General features: G+C 46.4%; 1 protein-coding gene across 3 annotated transcripts in view; it reads right to left on the reverse strand.

Annotated features, from left to right (window-relative positions):
• UBE3A (ubiquitin protein ligase E3A) overlaps positions 1-19396 on the reverse strand; it is a 31162-nt gene extending 11766 nt beyond the window's left edge. Inside the window, exons 1-6 of one of the 3 annotated variants that reach the window (XM_032956450.2) lie at positions 19239-19396; positions 18076-18353; positions 16101-16160; positions 7333-7473; positions 3935-4116; positions 106-1397 (exon numbers count right to left, since the gene is read on the reverse strand). In XM_032956450.2, the coding sequence (XP_032812341.1) occupies positions 106-1397; positions 3935-4116; positions 7333-7473; positions 16101-16160; positions 18076-18176 (1776 nt within the window). In that variant the 5' untranslated portion in view covers positions 18177-18353; positions 19239-19396. Of the gene's footprint in view, positions 1-105; positions 1398-3934; positions 4117-7332; positions 7474-16100; positions 16161-16245; positions 18020-18075; positions 18354-19238 lie in introns of those variants that run through there. The other 2 variants (XM_032956451.2, XM_032956452.2) reach the window with 2 other exon arrangements.
• Between the last annotated feature and the right edge of the window lie 754 nt (positions 19397-20150).

Raw genomic sequence — 20150 nt, forward strand, 5'->3', positions numbered from 1 at the left:
TGCTAACCATTGCACCAAGGCAGCATCCCACGTGAAGTAGACTGAGCAACTTGGGAGGGGGTGCCCAATTGGTGTTCTAAAGGTGCTGAGTGATGGAGCGCTCACCCGAACGAGCGCGTCGTCGATGACGTGGTCTCTGCGGACCTTGAGCCTGAGGTAGGGGTGCAGGTGCTGGCCCTGCACCAGGCTGTGGAGCACCGTTATCCGCCTCTCGCTGTACATGCGTATCCGGTTGTCGTAATACAGGCCCAGGTTCTTGGTGACGGCGCTCAGGATGAATGGGCAAGTCATGAACGAAAACTTCTTGTCCTGCTCAACTTTAAAGAACGTGAAGTCCTTGTCCATCTCCAGCACGTCGTTGAGCGGCTCGTTGATGAATTCCTCGTACGGGATCATCGGCTTGCGGCAGTCGGTCCTGCGCAGGCTCAGCTCGGCCTCCAGCTGGTCAATGCGCGGCCCCTTCTTGTTGTGGCGGTCCTCGCCGAGCAGTTCCCGCAGCGTGGCGTCGTTCAAATCCGGCACGGGCTCGTCGTCGTCGTCCTCCTCCTCCTCGATGTGGCCCTTCTCCAGGTCGCCGCCCAGCAGGCTCGCGTAGTACACCACCTTGAGACACTTGGTGGCCGACACCACCGCGTCGTCCTCGTTCACCAAGTTGCGGCTGTTGAACTCCTGCGTGATGACCCTGCACGTGATGAGCTGCTGAAAGGTCTCCAGCATGCGTCGCAGCTGGTCGGGGCTGTATTGCGACCACAGCCGCGCCAGCTTGCCCTGCGCTGCGAGTGGCAGCTTGCTCATGGCCTTGCAGAACGACGGCAGCGCGACGTCCAGGTACTCGGGACTGTGCAGGTTGTGGTTCTCCATGATGATGACAAAGAGGTTCAGGTAGTTGGGGTCCCGCACGTACATGTTATGGTACGTTAGTTCGCACTCCACGTTGGGCGACAGGCACAACAGGGCATTGAGAATCGCCGTCTCTATCCTGTCATGCGTCAGCAGCAGCCGGTAAGCGCGACGCACTGCCTCAATGTCCAACGTCACTTCGTCGGGCCCTAGCTCAACCAAGTGATTCTTGGCCTCCGTTTGGCCACTCGACGATGACGCTGCCGCCCCCGCAGCTGCCACATTGCCACCTTCGGCCGTGGCCGCCGCAGCCTCTTCCACTTCCATGGGTGCATCCACAAACACCTCCTTCTCGTCTTCGTCCTTGTCCTCGTCCTTGGTCTGCAAGGACTTGAGCTCCTCCTTGGACGGCTGCTTGGGCTTGCGGAAGCTCTGGACGAGGGCGTCGGCGCTCGAGAAGATGCGGCCTATGACCCGCACAAGCGGAGACAGGTCTCCCACGCTGGTGCATGTCTGCATTATCTCCTCCAGCTTCTCCTCCGTAAGGAATCTTACATCTGGAAAGCGGATAAACATGAGACCGCAGAGTTAAAAAAAATATATTAATGTATATTCGTGCAGATGTTGAGGACACGTGCATAGACATTGCCAGTACAATTGCTTTCGCTGACAGGGTTTTGATTAGAAATTGACAAAGTACAGTGTACACTGTAAGCTTTATACATCTGTTGAGGCGTAAATGATGACTCGGAGGCAGATCTTCGTGAAGGGGCTTGCGCCAGTTGTTTTATTAAAGACCTCTCTTCGCACACGACTCCGTGTACTGCACACTCACTGCCTACACTCTACACCCCGGGGGAAGGGTACTGGGGAGGTCCCTAGCACACCCACAGGCTACCCTAGCCTGGTGCCAATTTCCCCCTACCCCGAGGTCCCATCGCTCCCCCGGGGGAAGGGTACTGGGGAGGTCCCTAGCACACCCACAGGCTACCCTAGCCTGGTGCCAATTTCCCCCTACCCTGAGTCCCAATTTCCACCCTTCACGTTCCCCGACTCGCCAGACGACCCTGAATCCGTGACGGGTTCCAGCTTAAATCCTCCAGGGGGACATGACGTCACCACCACGCCCCCTGTGCATGACGTCACCATCCGTGACATCATCGCACCAGAGGGCGAGCGTGACATGACGCCACTAACTCCTACTCTACACATCAAATGGCATGGGTCCCCACTCCACGGCCAACATTAATCCATTTGCACTCAGCAACCACTTCTTGCTCCATTATCCTTGAATCATACAGGGCCAACCATTAAATGACAGACTGTTCTCTTTCCCATTTATCTGCAGTATGGGTGCCAAGGCTGCGTAAATTCACTGGATGTTATCAGATTTGTAGAGCAAAACCGTCGAAAAATGAAATGTAATTAGAGATACAAATTGTCACGTAAACATTTTCGGCAATGACGATTCATCATCGATATTCATACCAGAACTCTGACATGATGCAATCGCCCAAACATGAGTTTTAATTATTCATAAATATATAAAAATTGTCGACAAGTGGAGATTGTTTTTAATAATACAAGATCAATATTATGAAGATAACAGCTTGGCTCATGAAAGAAACCAAAAGCAGAAAAACAAAACATGTTAATGATATAAAGCGACAAGATTATTTTTAAACATCCACCTAACATCTCAAATTCGTAAAAATGTTTCACTCCGATTAGCACAGTTGACTAAATACTGTTTGAAATAAGTTCAACATATGTACATACAAATACTACAACAAGATAACAATATGCAGTATAATTGCTTGCTCATAACCATATTTACTTATAGCACCACAATTCTTTTAGGGAAGTCAAACACAGAAGTACAGTCACACCTCGGTATACGACCGCTTTGGAATACGTCGAATTTGGTATACGTCGTGTTTTAACGAGAAAAAATTGTCTTGGGATACGACGGGCTTGCTAGAACTTGTATGGGTCGGGATGAGTCACCGCGTACAGTACCCGCGTACACAATACTGTTACAGCTTTAACAAGCCGTAACAGTATTGTGTGGAATGACCAGACAATGTCACACTTCAGGACCATTCTTAGAAGAAGGCAAAAACACACTTCAATGGACAGGTTTTTAGTAAAACTCAAACCTGGTGAGCCTCAACCAGGTCTAAGTCAAGAAAAAAGACAGAAAAGAGAAAAACCTCCAGAATTTCAGCTTCCTGAAGTTTTAATGGAAGGGGACTCTCCTTCCAAAAAATATCTCCTCCTCCTCCCCTTCCTCACCACCATCCTCGTAGGCTATCAACTCCTCTCAGCAAGGTAAAGTGATGTTACAATTTATTTTTATTTCAATTTATAATTAAAATTTGTATGCATGTATTTTAATGTATGTATGCATTTTAGTAATAGGTAGTGTCTACATTAGTTTATACAACCCCATTAATGTATAATATGCCATATAAAATATAATTTATTATACTCTGGAACGGATTATTTCCTTTCCATTTATTTCTTATGGGAAAAATTATTTGGTATTCGCCATTTTCGGTATAAGTCCAACCTTCTGGCATATACCGAGGTACCACTGTATTACTTAGTATTTCACAAGTGTCAAAATCACCAACGAGTGACAATGAAATTCAACTTCTTCACCAACACCCTAGGAAGTTGGGTCAACACACAATATGCGTTTTCGTAACACACGCATTACCCAAATAACCAGTAGCAAGTATATGTTCACTGGGTAATGACTGCAGTGGCAATGGTCATAAACATCTCAGGAATCAGTGACTAGCAAAACCAGATTCTGCTTAACTGAGCGGAGTCTAATAACAATGCAGTTGAAAAAAGACCAACGTTTTTATTAGACTCGGAATCTTTATTTATCCTGGAGGAATCCGATAAGCTATGAAGCTCCTTTTCACAGATGTCCACGAGGGGTGGGTCAGCACGTTACAACAAACACAAAATCATCAGCTCGTCCACCTGACACTTCAAGGGGTAGCCACCTCGATGGCCCTGTTGACGAGGATACAGAGGGCCAACGGAGGCACGTAGCCGACCAACCAGCAGCGAACCTGACCTGGGAAGTCCTGCCTGTGGGGCTGTGCGGCCTTTCCCAACGCCACGGCTCCCTCGGCTATCCGACTGTCCTGGGACGCCAGGTCGGCCTCCGGGTAGTAGTCGATGTGGCAGAGAGAAGCTCCCCTCTTGGAAGGGTGTGGGTCGCACAGCTTGGCTTTATTACGACATAGCTCTACAGCCCTGGGTAGAGACAGCAGAAAGAGTGCACACGGTGTGCGTGTGTTGGCATTCACAGGACAAAGAGCGGCGGCGTAGTGTTTAGCGCGCTGCGCGACAACCCAACCATCCTGAGTTGATTCCTGGCCGTGGTTAACATCAGTGGCAATAATCTGAACAGGTCTTGGATTAATGCTGGCAGATATCAGTCAGTGAACCCTTAAAACCTCGTGACATCCTGTCAACATTCTTAAGCTAATGGCTTCAGACGAACACATAAAAACCTCAGAACAACAGACTGCATCATCACACTTAAGATTTACGCATGCGTTGACATACATAATTTAAAGTTCCATTAATTGCCAGGCAAGTGCTATTACCAAGCACCTATTTTGACAAAGATTAACACAGATGGAATAGCTGAGGCAGTATCATCGTCATTTAATCTCCTAAGCAAAGTTGAAGACATTTTCACCAGGTACATATTTTAGGCTGACAGAACCTACCACTGTAGGTACACATCAGGTATCAATATTTAATTACACCAATTAACAAATGGAGCAATGTAATTTGGTTCAACTGGGTCGCGATCACAGCGAGTTATCCACAATATTAATACACAAACACATTCATTAGAAGGCAGAAACATTTACTTTGCGGAGGATGACCGTGAACTCGTGTGAATTGAAACAGAATCCAGGCCTGGGTTTTCCCCACCCCCGCCTCCTAAAGCTCACGTGACACGACTGCAATGGGGCGATCAATGAGGGCAATGCAGCACAAAACGGAAGCTCGATACTCTCAACGCTGCCTACGCATTTTACATTGTTGCTGCAAAGCAAAAACCCCAATCACTTCATTTATTCTGTGCCCTCGATCATTGGGTCATGTAGCTTTATCGCTCAAGTGTAGGAACTATATTTTTTACTCGGGTAGGCGGGCGTTTCAGGGAGCTAATACCAAGTAGCAGTACTGAGCCAGCGCTAACAGATAATCTGGGTTTGAATCTGGGTTTCAGCCACTCATGCGGAAACCAAATTCCGAAGTTTACTGAGTTAATGATCAAAGACCGGTCACCAATAAAGAACAAAATAACCCCATGTTATTAATTTTTAAAAATTTGATTTAAATGATCTTATTGCAAGTCTGAAAATTAAAAACATGCAACCTAATGCCTGTGATTCGACAGACCTTCTACTGAACCATGTCACATTTAGCATGCTCACGGACAGCAATAAAATGCAGTCTCATTTCAGAATGTAAAAAAGAAATAAAGATGTGTTACATTTCTGCCCTAGCCACATGCACTGTGAAGCACAGGGTTGGTACATCTGGCTAATCTCATCGGGGTGACGTTCAGGTTAATCCCCGATATGTAACGACAGGGTTAGGGTGGCTGGCACGAGAGCCTCTGGCTCCAAGGAAAGGCAAAAACAAATTGATTCTCAACAGCAATCTGGCCTGAGGGGGATTAGCGCTCTGGTTGATGAACAGCTGTGGAAGGCTCTCCTTGTGTCAATGTGCCACAGCTCTCGAGCTTACATGTTTAAACTCCAAATCACCAGATTGGAACATTTCCGATCTAGCAATGATCAGATGTCTGTGGTCAAGCTTAATTGGAAGTTTTGCATAAAAAAGAAAGCTGATTAATAATCATTTGAATTCAGTTGAGGTCTAACTTAATCAAGCCTATAATATAAATAAGATAAGCTGATCTGTAAATGTAATGCATGCCAGGGTTGTGGGGTTCAAACTCACCCTCAGACTAAGAATCATGCACCAGTCATCACCAGATTTCAATCAATGAGATAATAAATAATCTACAGATACTGTTCAGAAAAGTGTGAAAAATAATTATGTCCTGGTGTCATGTGCAATTTTTTTCACAAGTGCTCAATTACGAGTCTGTTCCTTGTTGAATTACTGTGGAGGCCACATGCCTCCGGGCTTTAACAGAGGCTCGTTTGAGGCTAAACACTTCCAGAATATATATATGAATGACAATGGTCATATTGGTGCTAACATACGTTGGAGTATCGCCCCTAAGTACTGCCATGATAGTCCAGATGCCACCATACAAACACGCTATTTCTGGGAGAACAGATGACAACAAAGTGGTTACGCTTTTCAAAAATTGCTTATTTATCTTACTGGCGACCACAAGGGAGACAGAAAGACAGATCTCAATGCCTCCTCCGTGGGTCGCCCATAATTGTTTCCCAATTATGTAGGGCGCCACCACGGCCAACCCAGCATAGCCTCGCCACCCTCACCAAGCGAACCATCAACCGACTCATGCCTCCACACCGGCACCGCACACGCACGTTTCAATAGCAGACTTCCGGTGCTCACCAGTCCATATGCAATAAATAAAATCTTTAAAAAACTATAACATCTAAGGCTGGCCCAAGCCAAACCATATATCTATATAGAATGCACTGAAATATTTGCAGCGATATTCATACATTCTGCTCAAGGCTGGTCTGCGTGATGCCACCAACAGGGAGTGGGGGACCCTTTCAGACAACCCTTGCCTATCAAAAATGCACCGTTCAAGAACCTTTGGATAAGGTCACCTGTAGGCAATTCCGCTTTGCTTTTTCCTTTGCAGACTGGAAGTGCGGTGCAAGGGCTTACTGCCAATTTGGAGGCAGGTCCAGCAGCAATCACGGCTGTCAGGGGGGGGCTAGCAGACTTACACTTGACTCAATGCAAGCCCTCTAATGGGTCAATAGTCCTGCAATTTCACTGTTGGGTTTGGCAACCCGGTGTCGGGAGAAGCTATAGGATTTTGGCAAGAAGCATGCCGTTCAAGCGCATGGAATCGCTGCGATGTTAGATTCCTCTGAGTGAGCAGAGCAACCTATCCAAGAAATATAGAAAATTTACGAATATACGAAGAGCTGATTATCCTGGTAAACTGCCGCTTTCTCCCCGTGCAACAACAAGGCAAGCGTGAAAGCACGGTGCCGTTTTAGTGGTAGGAGTCTGGGTCACAATATTACACGGGGTGGGGGTCCATGGTGATTGAGGTATGGGCGAGCCGAGGAGGAGGCAGCGATGCGGGTCCTAAGTCCTGTCTGCCTCTCTCCCCATTCGAGGTTTCTGGTAAAATAAAGAATTAGGTGAAAGACCAAATGCTTTGTTGTTGACCGCAAGCACGGGATTGCATGCTGTACGGCGGCACATGGTTTAGCACTGTAAAACGATTCATGAGTTCGGTAAGACGTGGGCCTGTACCTGATTGCTGCACTGTTGTTATCCAGAGGCTTGAACGCTGGACTGGAGGCACAGAATTCGTTGGAGCAGCTGGTGTTGCCACAGCCTTCCGTCAGCTGGTGATAATACCGCTCTATCATCTGCTTCACAGCTGCACGCTTCCTGCGGAGAACAGTAAAAGTGCATCCTCAAGTCTCAATTCACGTCTAACGTTCACTGTCAATAACACATTGCTGATGACTTCACAAAAAACCATAACACAATCAAGCTCCATGTCCTCCACTTTGCACTTTTCTGTAAACAAATATAAGTTTCCATGGAAACTATTGAAATAAAAATGGTTTTAAAAAGTCAGTGATTTTATGCTCAAATGACCATTGAGACAATGCTCCTCTCATGCTTATATCCACAAGCCAGTGGTGGAAATTATACGTTCTCATGGCAAGTCGATCCAAAGGACAACCACTGTTGACTTCCTCCAAAGTGGTAATCATTCTATTAACCCCGAAGGAATGATGGGCTGAATCAACTCACAACCAGGATTTCAACTCAAACTTCTGATTGTGAGCCACTAAAATCAGCGAGAAAGAGCTTTTGATAAGAAAACAAAGCCACAAGATGCAATATGCAAGTGCACATTCCTGCTGTTTTAAAATTGTTAGCGAGTGAGTGTCAAATATCCTTCCAATGTAGATGGTTAGCGAGTGGTTAAATTTAATAAACAAGTACAAACGAACATATTGGTTTTGCTCTTTAAATGTTACATAAAACATGATATTAACTGAAGTAAAACAGTTTGTCCATTGCTAAAAGCTAAAAGCATCCCATGCCATTGATTGCCGATTTCCAGCAAAACTCCTGAGAGTAAGTCGACAAGCGAAGACAATGTGTGTGCCCTGTCAATGCCGAAAAACAGACACTCAAAAGCAAAGCCCAAGTGTTAAAGGTGGTAATAATCACCAATAGGTCTGGTCTTCTGCCTCAACCAGTGATATGATCAGTATATATTGGCTACTTTGGCACACACTTTGCCTTTCCATGGGATGGTTCACGAGGTGGCACATTCCTACAATCCAAAGTTTTTGACACAAGAGCTGATGGGCCACAAAGTTTTGAAATTCCAAATCCGCTGGGCTTCGAGGTAGCTAGAAGTACGGCAAATATAAGCATAGTTCTGCCTGTGCGGATCTTTAAGTGCAATGCCCCCATATACCTGAGTTTTCTCTGGGAATCTATTTTCTTCCCCACAGCCAAACGATGCAATACAGGATCCCCCTGAAAAGCTGCCGAAACGTAGGAAGGCTTTCCATGAATAAATAACGTAAAAAATAGAAGTAAAATAAATTACACTTATTTACGTGACATAAAATCACAAGTGACATTCCCTGGGATGGCAGACAGCAGTGCACATTCTGGTAGGTGCCCAGGAAATGCTGAGAACAGGTTTCTGCTTGTGTCAACGTCACTGTGTGTGTCCTTGTTTTCTTGTGCCTACAAATCCACAATCTTCCAATAATAATTACCCACTCTCCCATAAGAAACAGGGAGAGCTTGATGATCTTGCACCACCACATACTTCAAAGGCCGACTTAAATATTATTACATGCACATTTTCTCTTGGCTGCTACTTCTGCATTCCATTTGCTTTCACGGCATACTATAATTGAGAAACGTTTTCCTGGCTGCACTCCTGTCTGGATTCCTGGCGCACGGGCAAGTGCGTGGTGATGTCACCCGCATCCCAAAACGTATCCCACACAAATGTGCTGTCAAAGTACACGTGGTTTTTTTCCTCTGCTTCACGTGACTAAAAACAGTACCCCTTTAAAAGTGGGGAAAAAGGAAACCCCGCACGTGAAAATAAAATAATAAGATTTACACATCTAGGGCAACTCCAGAATAAAACTCTAATTTGCAAACGTGAAACACATAACATGCGCTACATAGATAACATAGATGTAGATTGCATGCACACCCTACATCTACACGGGCATAATACAGAGATACAAATAGAGTAAATGTATTTTAGATGTAAGAAAATACATACCAAGAGTATAGTACATGGGAAATCCATGTATGGAAGTCACGATTATATTTAGTTACATATGAAAGTATGTCAATTATGTTCGAGTAATTGTCACTCATCAATTTATCATATAGAGAAATCTCATTCGTTTAATGTGCTATAAAAACGTGAAGAAACTAAACAGGTCGGGGTGGATTTCTTGAGCGAGAAAACCCTGTTGACCGCTTGCTTCTTCTGCATATATAGTTATTTTTTTAGTCATTTTATCAATCGACTACTGGATGAGGGACTTCCCAGCCCTCTATTGGTCGTGGGTGTTATTTGACCACAGCTGTTCTGCACGCTGGTCAGTGTAGGCTGGTGAAGGTGGGGAACAGACATGAGAGCATAGGAGGTACAGTGCAAGAATGGATTTTGATGCACTGTTGACCACAACTCTATTTAAAAAAAAATCTACCACTTTTTCCTCAACGGAAATAGAAATCGTGCGTGTTAGAAGCTGACAGGCAGTAATTCATCGGCTGGATACAGTGTACACACACTGTACTTTACAGAACGTGAGCAACAAGTTGTGACATTTTAAATCGTGGCTCGGGGGCCGTCCGTAAATGACGTCACGCGATTGTGGACGATTTTTGACCCCCCCCCCTCGTCACACGGCGTCACAAAAAGTCAGACACCCCTCAAATATGACGTCACAAAGCTCTGCCCCCCCCCCCCAAAAAATATAAAACATGCTTCAAATCGCTTTAAACTATTGTCATTGTAGTGCGTATTTAATGTGGCGCTGCAGTCTGATGTTGTAGGAGAAAACATTTATTAAAAAGTCTATTTGTTAAGTAGAACGCGTTGTCTATATTTATTTAAAGTTGTGCATTTTTTACGTGACGTCACATTTCTCAACCCTCCCCCCCCTCGTCACACATCGTCACAAATGTCTGACACCCCCCCCCCCAAGGTGCGTGACGTCATTTATGGACGGCCCCTTGCACGAGACGAGTATAACAAAGCATCAAACAAGCAGTGACCAATTAAAAAAGAGAAAGGCCACACGTACGAGGCAGTGCAGTCGTCCCTCGGTGAACAGCGACATCGCTGAACGGGTGTTCGGTGAACGCTGCGTCTCCCGTGGGGCCCCGTGGTTTCAACATGTTGTGCTCCGCGCTTGTGCACGCGCCAGGCGCCAAGTTTCGGCCAATCTGAGCGCTCGTAAGGTCGGCTGAGGGCATGGCTCAGCCCACAGCGATGCCCATTTGTGAGCGTTTAGACCTCGACTGGCTTTGTTGACATTGCGTTTTCTGTTTTGGCAGCGGAAAACAGCTCTCTCGAGTGCAGACTCGGAGATTTCTACTGATCCGATTAACAGTTATTTCGATGAGCAGTAGTTTCCGTGGAACGGATTCAAAACGCGAACCGAGGGACTACTGTATGCACCGAGGGAGTTCGTGCCGTCTTCTACCAGGCAATGCAATGATGTAATTGGCTGATCATGTTGCACAATGCTATGACAAAACTTTAATTTGCTGCCAAGAGGATTTGCACATAGCATCGGCCATGCGCTTTAAGGTTTGTGGTCTATATTTTTCCATGTTAATTGACGAAAGTAAAATGTACTGACGTTAACGGCTGCAGCAATTAATTTCGTAAAACTGGCCGATTAGTTCCATTAAAAAAACATGTATGTTTACTCAAACCAGTAGCAAGCGACTGCTTCAGTACTTAATCAGCTGGCTCTAGTGACTTAAGACGTAAATGCAGTATGCCGGCCCATTTGGGGTGAGATTACTCATTCAACAGCATGCACAGTTATGACCGCAGGGCTCAACATTATTTCTATTACGTAATGCGCTAAGTGTAGAAAGAGGTTTGCGTGGCTGGATATGCTTTTCGTTAACGTGCTCAACACGCAAATAATATTTTACAGAGTTAACTATTTAGTTCCTTTCACAATCCTACATCTTATGGAGGACCACAAAAGCGAGGTACATATGTTGAACTTCTTCCGCAACGTATATAGCCAAACATGCTAATCGGAGTTGCCGGAGTATTTGTAGTATCTACAAGTGGAAGCATTTGACCAAAGTGTTCCAGATGTTCCAAACAAAATAGAAACTACGTCGCTTGATCTGAATTGAAAATATTAAAACATTTTACAGCTCTGCCAGCCTGTTGTTTTACTGGAAAAATAAAACTCCACAACAGACTCATCGATACAGTCATAAATTTCCTTGACACCGTAATTTTTGGCCTCCAGGAATCCACTTCTATTCTTATGCCGTGTACGTTCCCCGACGCTCATCATCTCGCGCCGCCACGTGTCTTAAACGTCGATGCGTATATCCCAGCAACAGCACGACGTTGGGCTGCGGTTACAGCGGAATGAGTTTTAAAGGAGCTCTGCGCGCAGGCAACGCAGCCCAATCAAAACATGACCCCTCTCCGGGCGGCACGTGAGCATCTTTAAATACCCAACATTCCTCTGTGCTGCACTGGTGTGACCCGGCACTCATGACGTCATGGATTCAAGTTACCTGCCTGTGTACTCGGAAAGTAACAACAGTGTAGCGTTAACAATGCGGCAGAACAGTAAACACCCCGGGGGGAGGGGGGCTCCAAAACACAATCGGTTCGCTGAGAAATCCGAATTCTCTATTAAAGAGCAGTTTTCTAAGTAGCCAAGTGCTAATGGCAAAATATATCGAGGATGGGCAGGTGTAGCATGTCAAAACTAGCCAGTGCCAGCACATAACGTGATACCGTCTCATGGCAGTGCGAGAGCAGGATAGCCGCATGGGTGATATCGGTTGCGCACTGTTGACCACCGGCTTACATAAAATTACAATAGGCTGTTAACTCAGGGAGGCAGTGCCCTTGCTCGAAAATGAACTACCCCATCGATAGGTTCGAGTAAACACAATCATATTGATCTTCTTAAAACTGTGACAATGTAATTCTTGTCATTACGATGATGATACTATCAGCTATCTCGGTTTGCGGCCTCCAAGATTAAGTGTGCCAGAGTTACAAAAATAAAGAGAAACACTTTCCACGAGTCCTTTACTGGACCAGAATGGACCACCTTCGGGCAACCTGAAGTCCGCTGACAAGTGGTTTTGTACAAGTCAATCTGCCACCCAAGCCACAAACAACCCTTGAGCCCTGCTGTGTTTTTAGCGGCCTAAATATAAACATCCTTGCGTAAGAAAAAGTTGACACACACTCGTTAATCTGCCTGACTGCTCTGGCTGAGATCTGGCAAAAGGTGGCACCGATGGGCATAACAGTATACATTCACCTGATATTTGAGACAATCTTAAGGTAATAACATTGTCATCTTCTCAGTCTCAGTTAAATGTTGTTCACACCAATACTTGTAGTTGACCACAAGCAAATAGCTCACGTAACAGTTAAAAACAAATCATGACATTGGTGGTTAATTGTGCACATCATGGGCAAGAGGCAACGTGTTAACTCATGATTTATAAGTAAAAATGAATGAGAATACCGATAAAATTAAAGGTCATTGTTATTGTGACAGCTCACAGTTCGCTGCCAGAACGTCCAGCATAATTTTCTCTAAAAATTCAGGGATTGTGGAGAAACCAAAGTAGCCATCCGTAGACTAAATACAAATGTAAAAACAACCACACTGACCAATGTGTCAGTGCTGGGCAACAATCATCGATTTAATATAGTCGATAACATTGGGACAACTCTTACACAGCATCCCGTGTAGGGAATGATCTAGATAAACATGCAAGCTACCAACATTGCCGTGACATGAGATGGTCAACGACTGAACTTTCATTTCCAGATATTTGCTTATAAACCGATGCCTCAGCGCTACAAGAGACGTTTTTTTAGGTTTACAGTCAGGCTGCCAGTGATGTTGGACAACCTACGCTCTGGGAAATATTATCCATCACGGGGTTCCAATTTTAGTCCCTTCACAGTGGGGAAAAAATGCTTTCTCACTGCAAAATAGGTCTGAACATTTTTCCATGCAAGGGCAGGGTCATGCTTTTTAAATGCTCATTAATACAATGGTTGCTTAATTTTCTGCATCACGTGTCTTGCGGAAATACATTTCAAATAATGTTGTACTAGGGACCAAAACAGTAAATTTAAGTCTCGATTTAAAGCTTTCGTGACTGCAAGGATTCATCTTCTTTGGTTCTTTCGGTAAAGTCACGTAGAATGAGAATAAAATATTAAAATAAAATAACACAATAAAATTCTCACGACGTTTCGGCCACAACACAAGTAGCCTTTTTCAGGTGAAAGGAACAAACCTGTCGGGACGACAGAGCTTCAATGAAAAAGGCTTCAATAAATCCTTCAAACTAAAATGATGACTTATGCACTCAAGATGAGTAACAAAGGGCAGTGATTTTGATTTAATCAATGTTGCTTTTAAATTCCTGAATGTCTAGGCTGGTGACCAACAAGCCAAACCCGACATTCTTGAGTACCAACACTGCAAGCGCACTGTTCACAGTTCATGGGTCTACCATACGCATGAACTTTTCAATAGAGCCCTATTCACCACAATCCAGACAGCAGCCATGTGCAGAAGTTGTCGATCTGCTGGCATTAATCTCACTGCAACAGATACTAATTCATCCACTGGCAAACTACGGAATTAATGCACAACATTCCCTCAGTGCTCATGGCACATATCATTCGTCCAATGTGATTTCTACCGCATCCCCAAATTATCGTATTAGTTTTAAACAATGCAATCGAAAGACGTGTGCTGACGAGCAGGCCTATTTGTCGTTACACACCCATGTTCAATATATTTTGTTTGTACACTATATGGAATTTGGGAAGCAGAGAAGCCATTACACACATAAATATATCTCAGCTAAATAATTTTAAATATGGGAGTAAGCAACACACCAACACTTTAAAGTATCAGGCGAATTGCCCTTGCAGAAACAGGGATTCAACTGCCAAATGAGTAGTCATTGGTAAGGGGAATGGGGAAAGACTGGGCTCCCTTGTTCTCCCATCTCAACGTCTCAGCTAATGCTGAAAAACAAAGGCTACTTTCTCAACGGTAGCAGCCACCGTCTGCCAGCCACTGATCAGCCTCTTCCGTCTATGCGAGGAGAAAAAAACCCTCCAAAAACCTCATTATGATAAGAACAATCCACAACTTAAATGGAATGTTATACATGTTTAAGGATACTCCCGGCAACAAAAAAAAAACTCCCAAATATCGGTGAAGGTCGTTTATGAGCATCCTCTGGCACTTTCCTCCATTGAAAATTATCTAGATATATTGGTCAAGGATTGTGGAAGTGTAATCTAAGATATTAGGAAAACATATCTATTTATTTTTTTGTAAAACTGTTCATTAACCTCCAAACATATTTAACTTTTTCGTTTGTTTATCGTTTGATTAAATTTCGTGCAGCACGATGACCACGAGCACAAAGGCAGCACGCTGGCTAACCTGGCTACTTCTCGTTATTGACCATAGCACCCCCTTTCGACTGCTGACAAAAACCTTCACACCGCACACAAGCCAGCGGGTAAGTGACATCATCGCTGCGCACTGGCCGGTGCCTGCGTTTTTCTATTTGTGCACAAGCGACAATAAGATCTTGTGGGAAACTACAGAGTTTTTAATCGGAGTATTTAAGAGAAGCCATTCATCCGGCAACTCTGTAAACCAATGGCTCAGATTACGTTATGCATTAAATATGAATACGGTTAACAATCACCCCATGAGCAAAGCGCAGCAGCTCTCACTCACGCGTGCGTGAGCAGCTGCCATGCCTCATTCAGAAGACAGTGCGCAGATTGCATCTCAGTAGATTGTTTCATTTGTATTTGCCTGTAACGATACGTCTCCTTAACCGAGCAGAAAACGGGCCCTAACTTGCTCGGCTTCTGCCGAATGACGATAATGCTGCCATGCTCAACGGCGGGGTAAACAGCTTTCAATCAATGCAGGAATATCAAGCAGTGGGCATTTGCCTGCATACATGCATACCCAACTATCACACCGCCATAAAGCATGTGCCAAGTACTGCTGCTGCCTTTGAACAAACCAACCTGGCAACAAAGTACATTGGAACTTGAAAGGGAATCTCAAGCAGCTATGCCTTTACCCCTAGCAACAAGCACGCACAGTGAACAGCATTTGCTGCATGTGCAGTATAGCCAGGCTGCACTGGCGTTGCACAGACGCTGCAAACATTACGTGAATTTCATGACTGGAGGAGTCGTTTCAACTCGGCCGTCGCCTTAACATTAAAAAAACAAATCTATCAGACTGAGCTGTTCACTTTGCATGGCAAAATATGGTTCGGCATTCAGGAGATGTCTTTCGTTAAAACTTCGGTAATAGATTATACATCTCAAAACACGGCTTTCAGTAAGGAATTGCACAATCAAAGTGGTTCATATAAAAGGTGTGTGTATAGTTTGCATGCATCACCTGAATGAATTTGCATATAAAGTGAAATATGGAGGACCGTTGGGCATTGCGCAAGGTACATTTTAGGCGCTTGTTTCACAGCGCGCACACTACCGCAGTGATTATCGCGAACAGAGAAGCAGCTGAAAATGGAAAACGAGAGGGTGACCCACAGAAGAGTAAAAAAAGCAACAGACAGGCAGATGGGTGGTGAAGACGGGCACCAATGCCCTTGCTCCTGGTCTGCTGTTGAGAGCCCGAGGGCAGGGCCGCAGCAACATCTCCCCGCGCTCCCCACCCCTCCCCCCTCCTTCCCCGAGCCGCACTACTCACATGAGGCCAGATTCACAGTCTCCAACCAGGGGATGGCGGTTGTTATCGGAAATCTTTTCGCTGCAAGAATAACACAACACGAGCACACACACACGCACGCGTGCGCGCGCACGACCCAGAAGCGCAAGGTTTTATCATGTCTTACCGTACAGAGAAATACTGCACTTGCCTAATCGTCGCCGAGATGTGTGGCCGTCGCACAATTTTTATCGACGTGACACTCAATTATTCAATAGCTGTCTTAAAAAAATATATTAAAATTTTTTTATCGTTAAGCACTGGCAACTAACGCAAAGTCATGCAGTCGATGATGGTGAAGCGTGTGCGACCGCTGCCACACGCGAATAACAGTCTGCACGCTTCACCTCAAACCCTAACCCCCTCCCCCCTTTAAAAATACGAAGTATCGTATTGCAAGCGGCTTATATTTTTAGAAAGCAATTTGACGTGATCTCGCGCTTGATGTGGAGAGGGTGCTCCTGCGTCCTGGCCCGGCTACGAAGGGCCCAGTAGGCGACACCGTAAACACATTTCACAGCACGCAGTGACAGCTCCGGCAACGCTAGTACACACACACTCAAGCAGCGTTATCACGCTCACAACAATTCACTCCTGCCAAGCGGAATATAGTTAAACCATCGCCATGTCCCAGCGGAACCTCTTGGCTAAACGTGGGACCCGTCCAAGGCCAGGCCTATTGACATTGCCGTACAGTAACTGGGCCTAGCAGAGGAGTGAAGCAACACAAGCTGGTACACACACATGCAATTATACACATTTACTAACACAAAAGCATACACAATTAAATATACATAATATGCATACGCATACAGGTATACATAAATGAGAAAATAACATGTCAGCATATACACATGATTACACCGAAATACATATACACACGTACTCAAGAACAAAACATCTACACAAATATGAAATCCTACATAATGAATACACATCAACACAAACACAATTAGCACACTCATCCATACATGCATGGGCCAGAGCAGAATGGGCGCCGATTAAGTGGAAAATCTGTAATGGTACAGATTTATTTTAATGGCCAAAATGAAAATCGCCTGCAAACTTACTCATTTGAGAGTTATACCATTAAATTTCGATTTAAAGCTTTCGTGACTGCAATGATTCATCTTCTTTGGTTCTTTCGGTAAAGTCACGTAGAATGAGAATAAAATAATAAATTGATAAAATAAAATAACACAATAATATTCTCACGACGTTTCGGCCACAACACAAGCGGCCTTCATCAGGTGAAGGGACGAGACTGTCTGGTAGGACAGCGCTGGAGTGAGAATATTATTGTGTTATTTTATTTTATCAATTTATTATTTTATTCTCATTCTACGTGACTTTACCGAAAGAACCAAAGAAGGAGTTATACCATTATTATTTTTTTATCGCCGTACGAATCCATCTCTCTAAATTTGCATGTGACCTCTAATTTGAGATGTGTCATTAACCGTTTGGAAAAGTTGGCTTCGGCTGGACACTCTCTCCCTAGAATGGGCAAAATTGGTCACGGGATGGCAACCAAACAAGAGAACGCACCTGAGAGGGCATCGCTGGGGAGGTGTGGCAATGAGCTCGCTCTCATTTTTAAGGAGATGGAATTTTCCAGGACGGCTGTGTCTTGGTGACAACGTTGGGAAGTCTGTGTCCAGTCACGGACACATGGCTGCCGATGATGATAATGGGAAAGAGGCCTCTCAAGGGCGAACTGGGAATAAATATATGACCATGACAATGCGGGAAGCCGTAATCAATCAGTGGATAAGACGTGGCTGACGATGATGATAACCGATGCTGATTAATGTATTTATACCACCCCACGCGGTACCGACGGGTCAAAATATCTTGTTTGGGCCCATGAAGCGTATTCCCTGTACACACACACACACACGCGAGTGACGACGATGGTGAATGAGCAAGGAAGGAAGGGGGTGGGTGATGTTCGTACCTGCTGTTGCTGCTACTGCTGCTATTGCTGCTGCTGCTGCAGGCTGCTGATGGGCTGGCACGGGCCGCTGCGCTCCCGCCAGACCCGTCCGAGGAACTCATACGAGGCTAGCGGCCGGACCACGATGACAACGATGATAACGACGACGACGTTCCTGCTTCACGATGAGGGAGACCAGGGGGGGTTGTGTTGCAGCTGGGTGTTATTTCGATGATCTCGGTTTTGTGGCGTCGATTCTGAACCCGGTGGACGGGAGCTGTCAAGTGGAAATGCGAGACCTGTGAATGTCAAACAACAAAAAAACTGCGTTCTGAAATGGTAAGAGCCGAGCGGTGTGCGTTGATGTCCTGAGACGAAAGGGAGAGATTGGGAAACTGAAGACATGAACGTTGCGTTTAAAACTCTGGTCATTAACAATCAGGTTTTGCTGAGCAGTGACGTTAAGATGCGTTCTGAATTATGTGGCAAAATAGTTCAGAAATTGTTATGCTAGCGGGAGGGCGGGGATATTGTGAGTTTTGGGAACCTGCACACTAACATTCGGTTCTAAAATCTGATAACTGACGGGCACGGGTTCTGATTGTGTGTGAACATGGTGAATGGGGATTTATCGCGAGGGATTCTAGGCGTGGGTCACGAACCGGCAACTCGTCTGGCCTGCACTTGGCGTGACAACACAATTCGGATGCAAGATGCTACGGGGTTTGGAATTCAGTCAATCTGGAGGTTGGGATCTCAAATCAAGAACAAGCCGAGGTGGCGGGAAGATCGCCGAACATCCGCGACCAGATTGGTAACGAGGCCGCGAGTCGCGGTTCTGGCGCCGATCCCCCGGGTGGGAGGGAGGCCGCCTCGAGATCCCCGACCGACCGCTGCGGACGAGGGCGGCACACGGACACGCAGACGCCGTGGGGTGCGCGCAAGCTCAGATCGACAACCAGGCGTGTGTGTGTGTGCGGCGTCGCCGATGACACCAACACGGGGCTCGCCACGGGGACAAATCCGTTCGGAACTCGACGGAGCCGGGGGGGAGGTTAGGAGGGAGCGAGGCTTGTTCGGTGTCACTACGCACGGGCTCTGTTGCTGCCGCCGCCGCCGCTACCGCCACCGCTACTACGGTAGCCGCTGTAGTTTACTGTGAACCGTGGTGGAGCATGGCTCACGTGCGGCTCTGCTGCTGCTGTTGCCGTGTCCCGGGCGGTCCGCCGCGTCAAGCGCTCGGGGGAGACTCGGCCCGCAGCCCCACAGCCACCAACGCCATCTTGTCCAGCCCGCTACCCCCAGCGTGCACTGCGCGCGAGAGAGAGAGAGGCCTCCACCACAGCCCCTCCCCTCGTCCCCCACACAGCCCCTCCCCTCCACCACAGCCCCTCCCCTCATCCCCCACACAGCCCCTCCCCTCGTCCACCTCACAGCCCCTCCCCTCCACCACAGCCCCTCCCCTCCACCACCTCACAGCCCCTCCCCTCGTCCACCTCACAGCCCCTCCCCTCGTCCACCTCACAGCCCCTCCCCTCCACCACAGCCCCTCCCCTCCACCACCTCACAGCCCCTCCCCTCGTCCACCTCGCAGCCCCTCCCCTCGTCCCCCGCACAGCCCCTCCCCTCCACCACCTCACAGCCCCTCGCCTCCACCACCTCTTTTTCACCGCTCCTCTCCTCGCTCCCCACCGAGTCCCACTGTCACCATTGTCACCACTGTCACCACTGTCACCATTGTCACCACTGTCACCACTGTCACCACTGTCACCATTGTCACCACTGTCACCATTGTCACCACTGTCACCACTGTCACCATTGTCACCACTGTCACCATTGTCACCATTGTCACCACTGTCACCACTGTCACCATTGTCACCACTGTCACCATTGTCACCACTGTCACCACTGTCACCATTGTCACCACTGTCACCACTGTCACCATTGTCACCACTGTCACCACTGTCACCACTACCACCATTGTCACCACTGTCACCAGTCACCATTGTCACCATTGTCACCATTGTCACCACTGTCACCACTGTCACCATTGTCACCACGGTCACCACTGTCACCACTGTCACCACTACCACCAT

Source organism: Petromyzon marinus, chromosome 18, assembly GCF_048934315.1.
Source record: "Petromyzon marinus isolate PM22_M1 ecotype Great Lakes invasive population chromosome 18, UKy_Petmar_22M1.pri1.0, whole genome shotgun sequence".
NCBI classification, from domain to species: domain Eukaryota; kingdom Metazoa; phylum Chordata; class Hyperoartia; order Petromyzontiformes; family Petromyzontidae; genus Petromyzon; species Petromyzon marinus.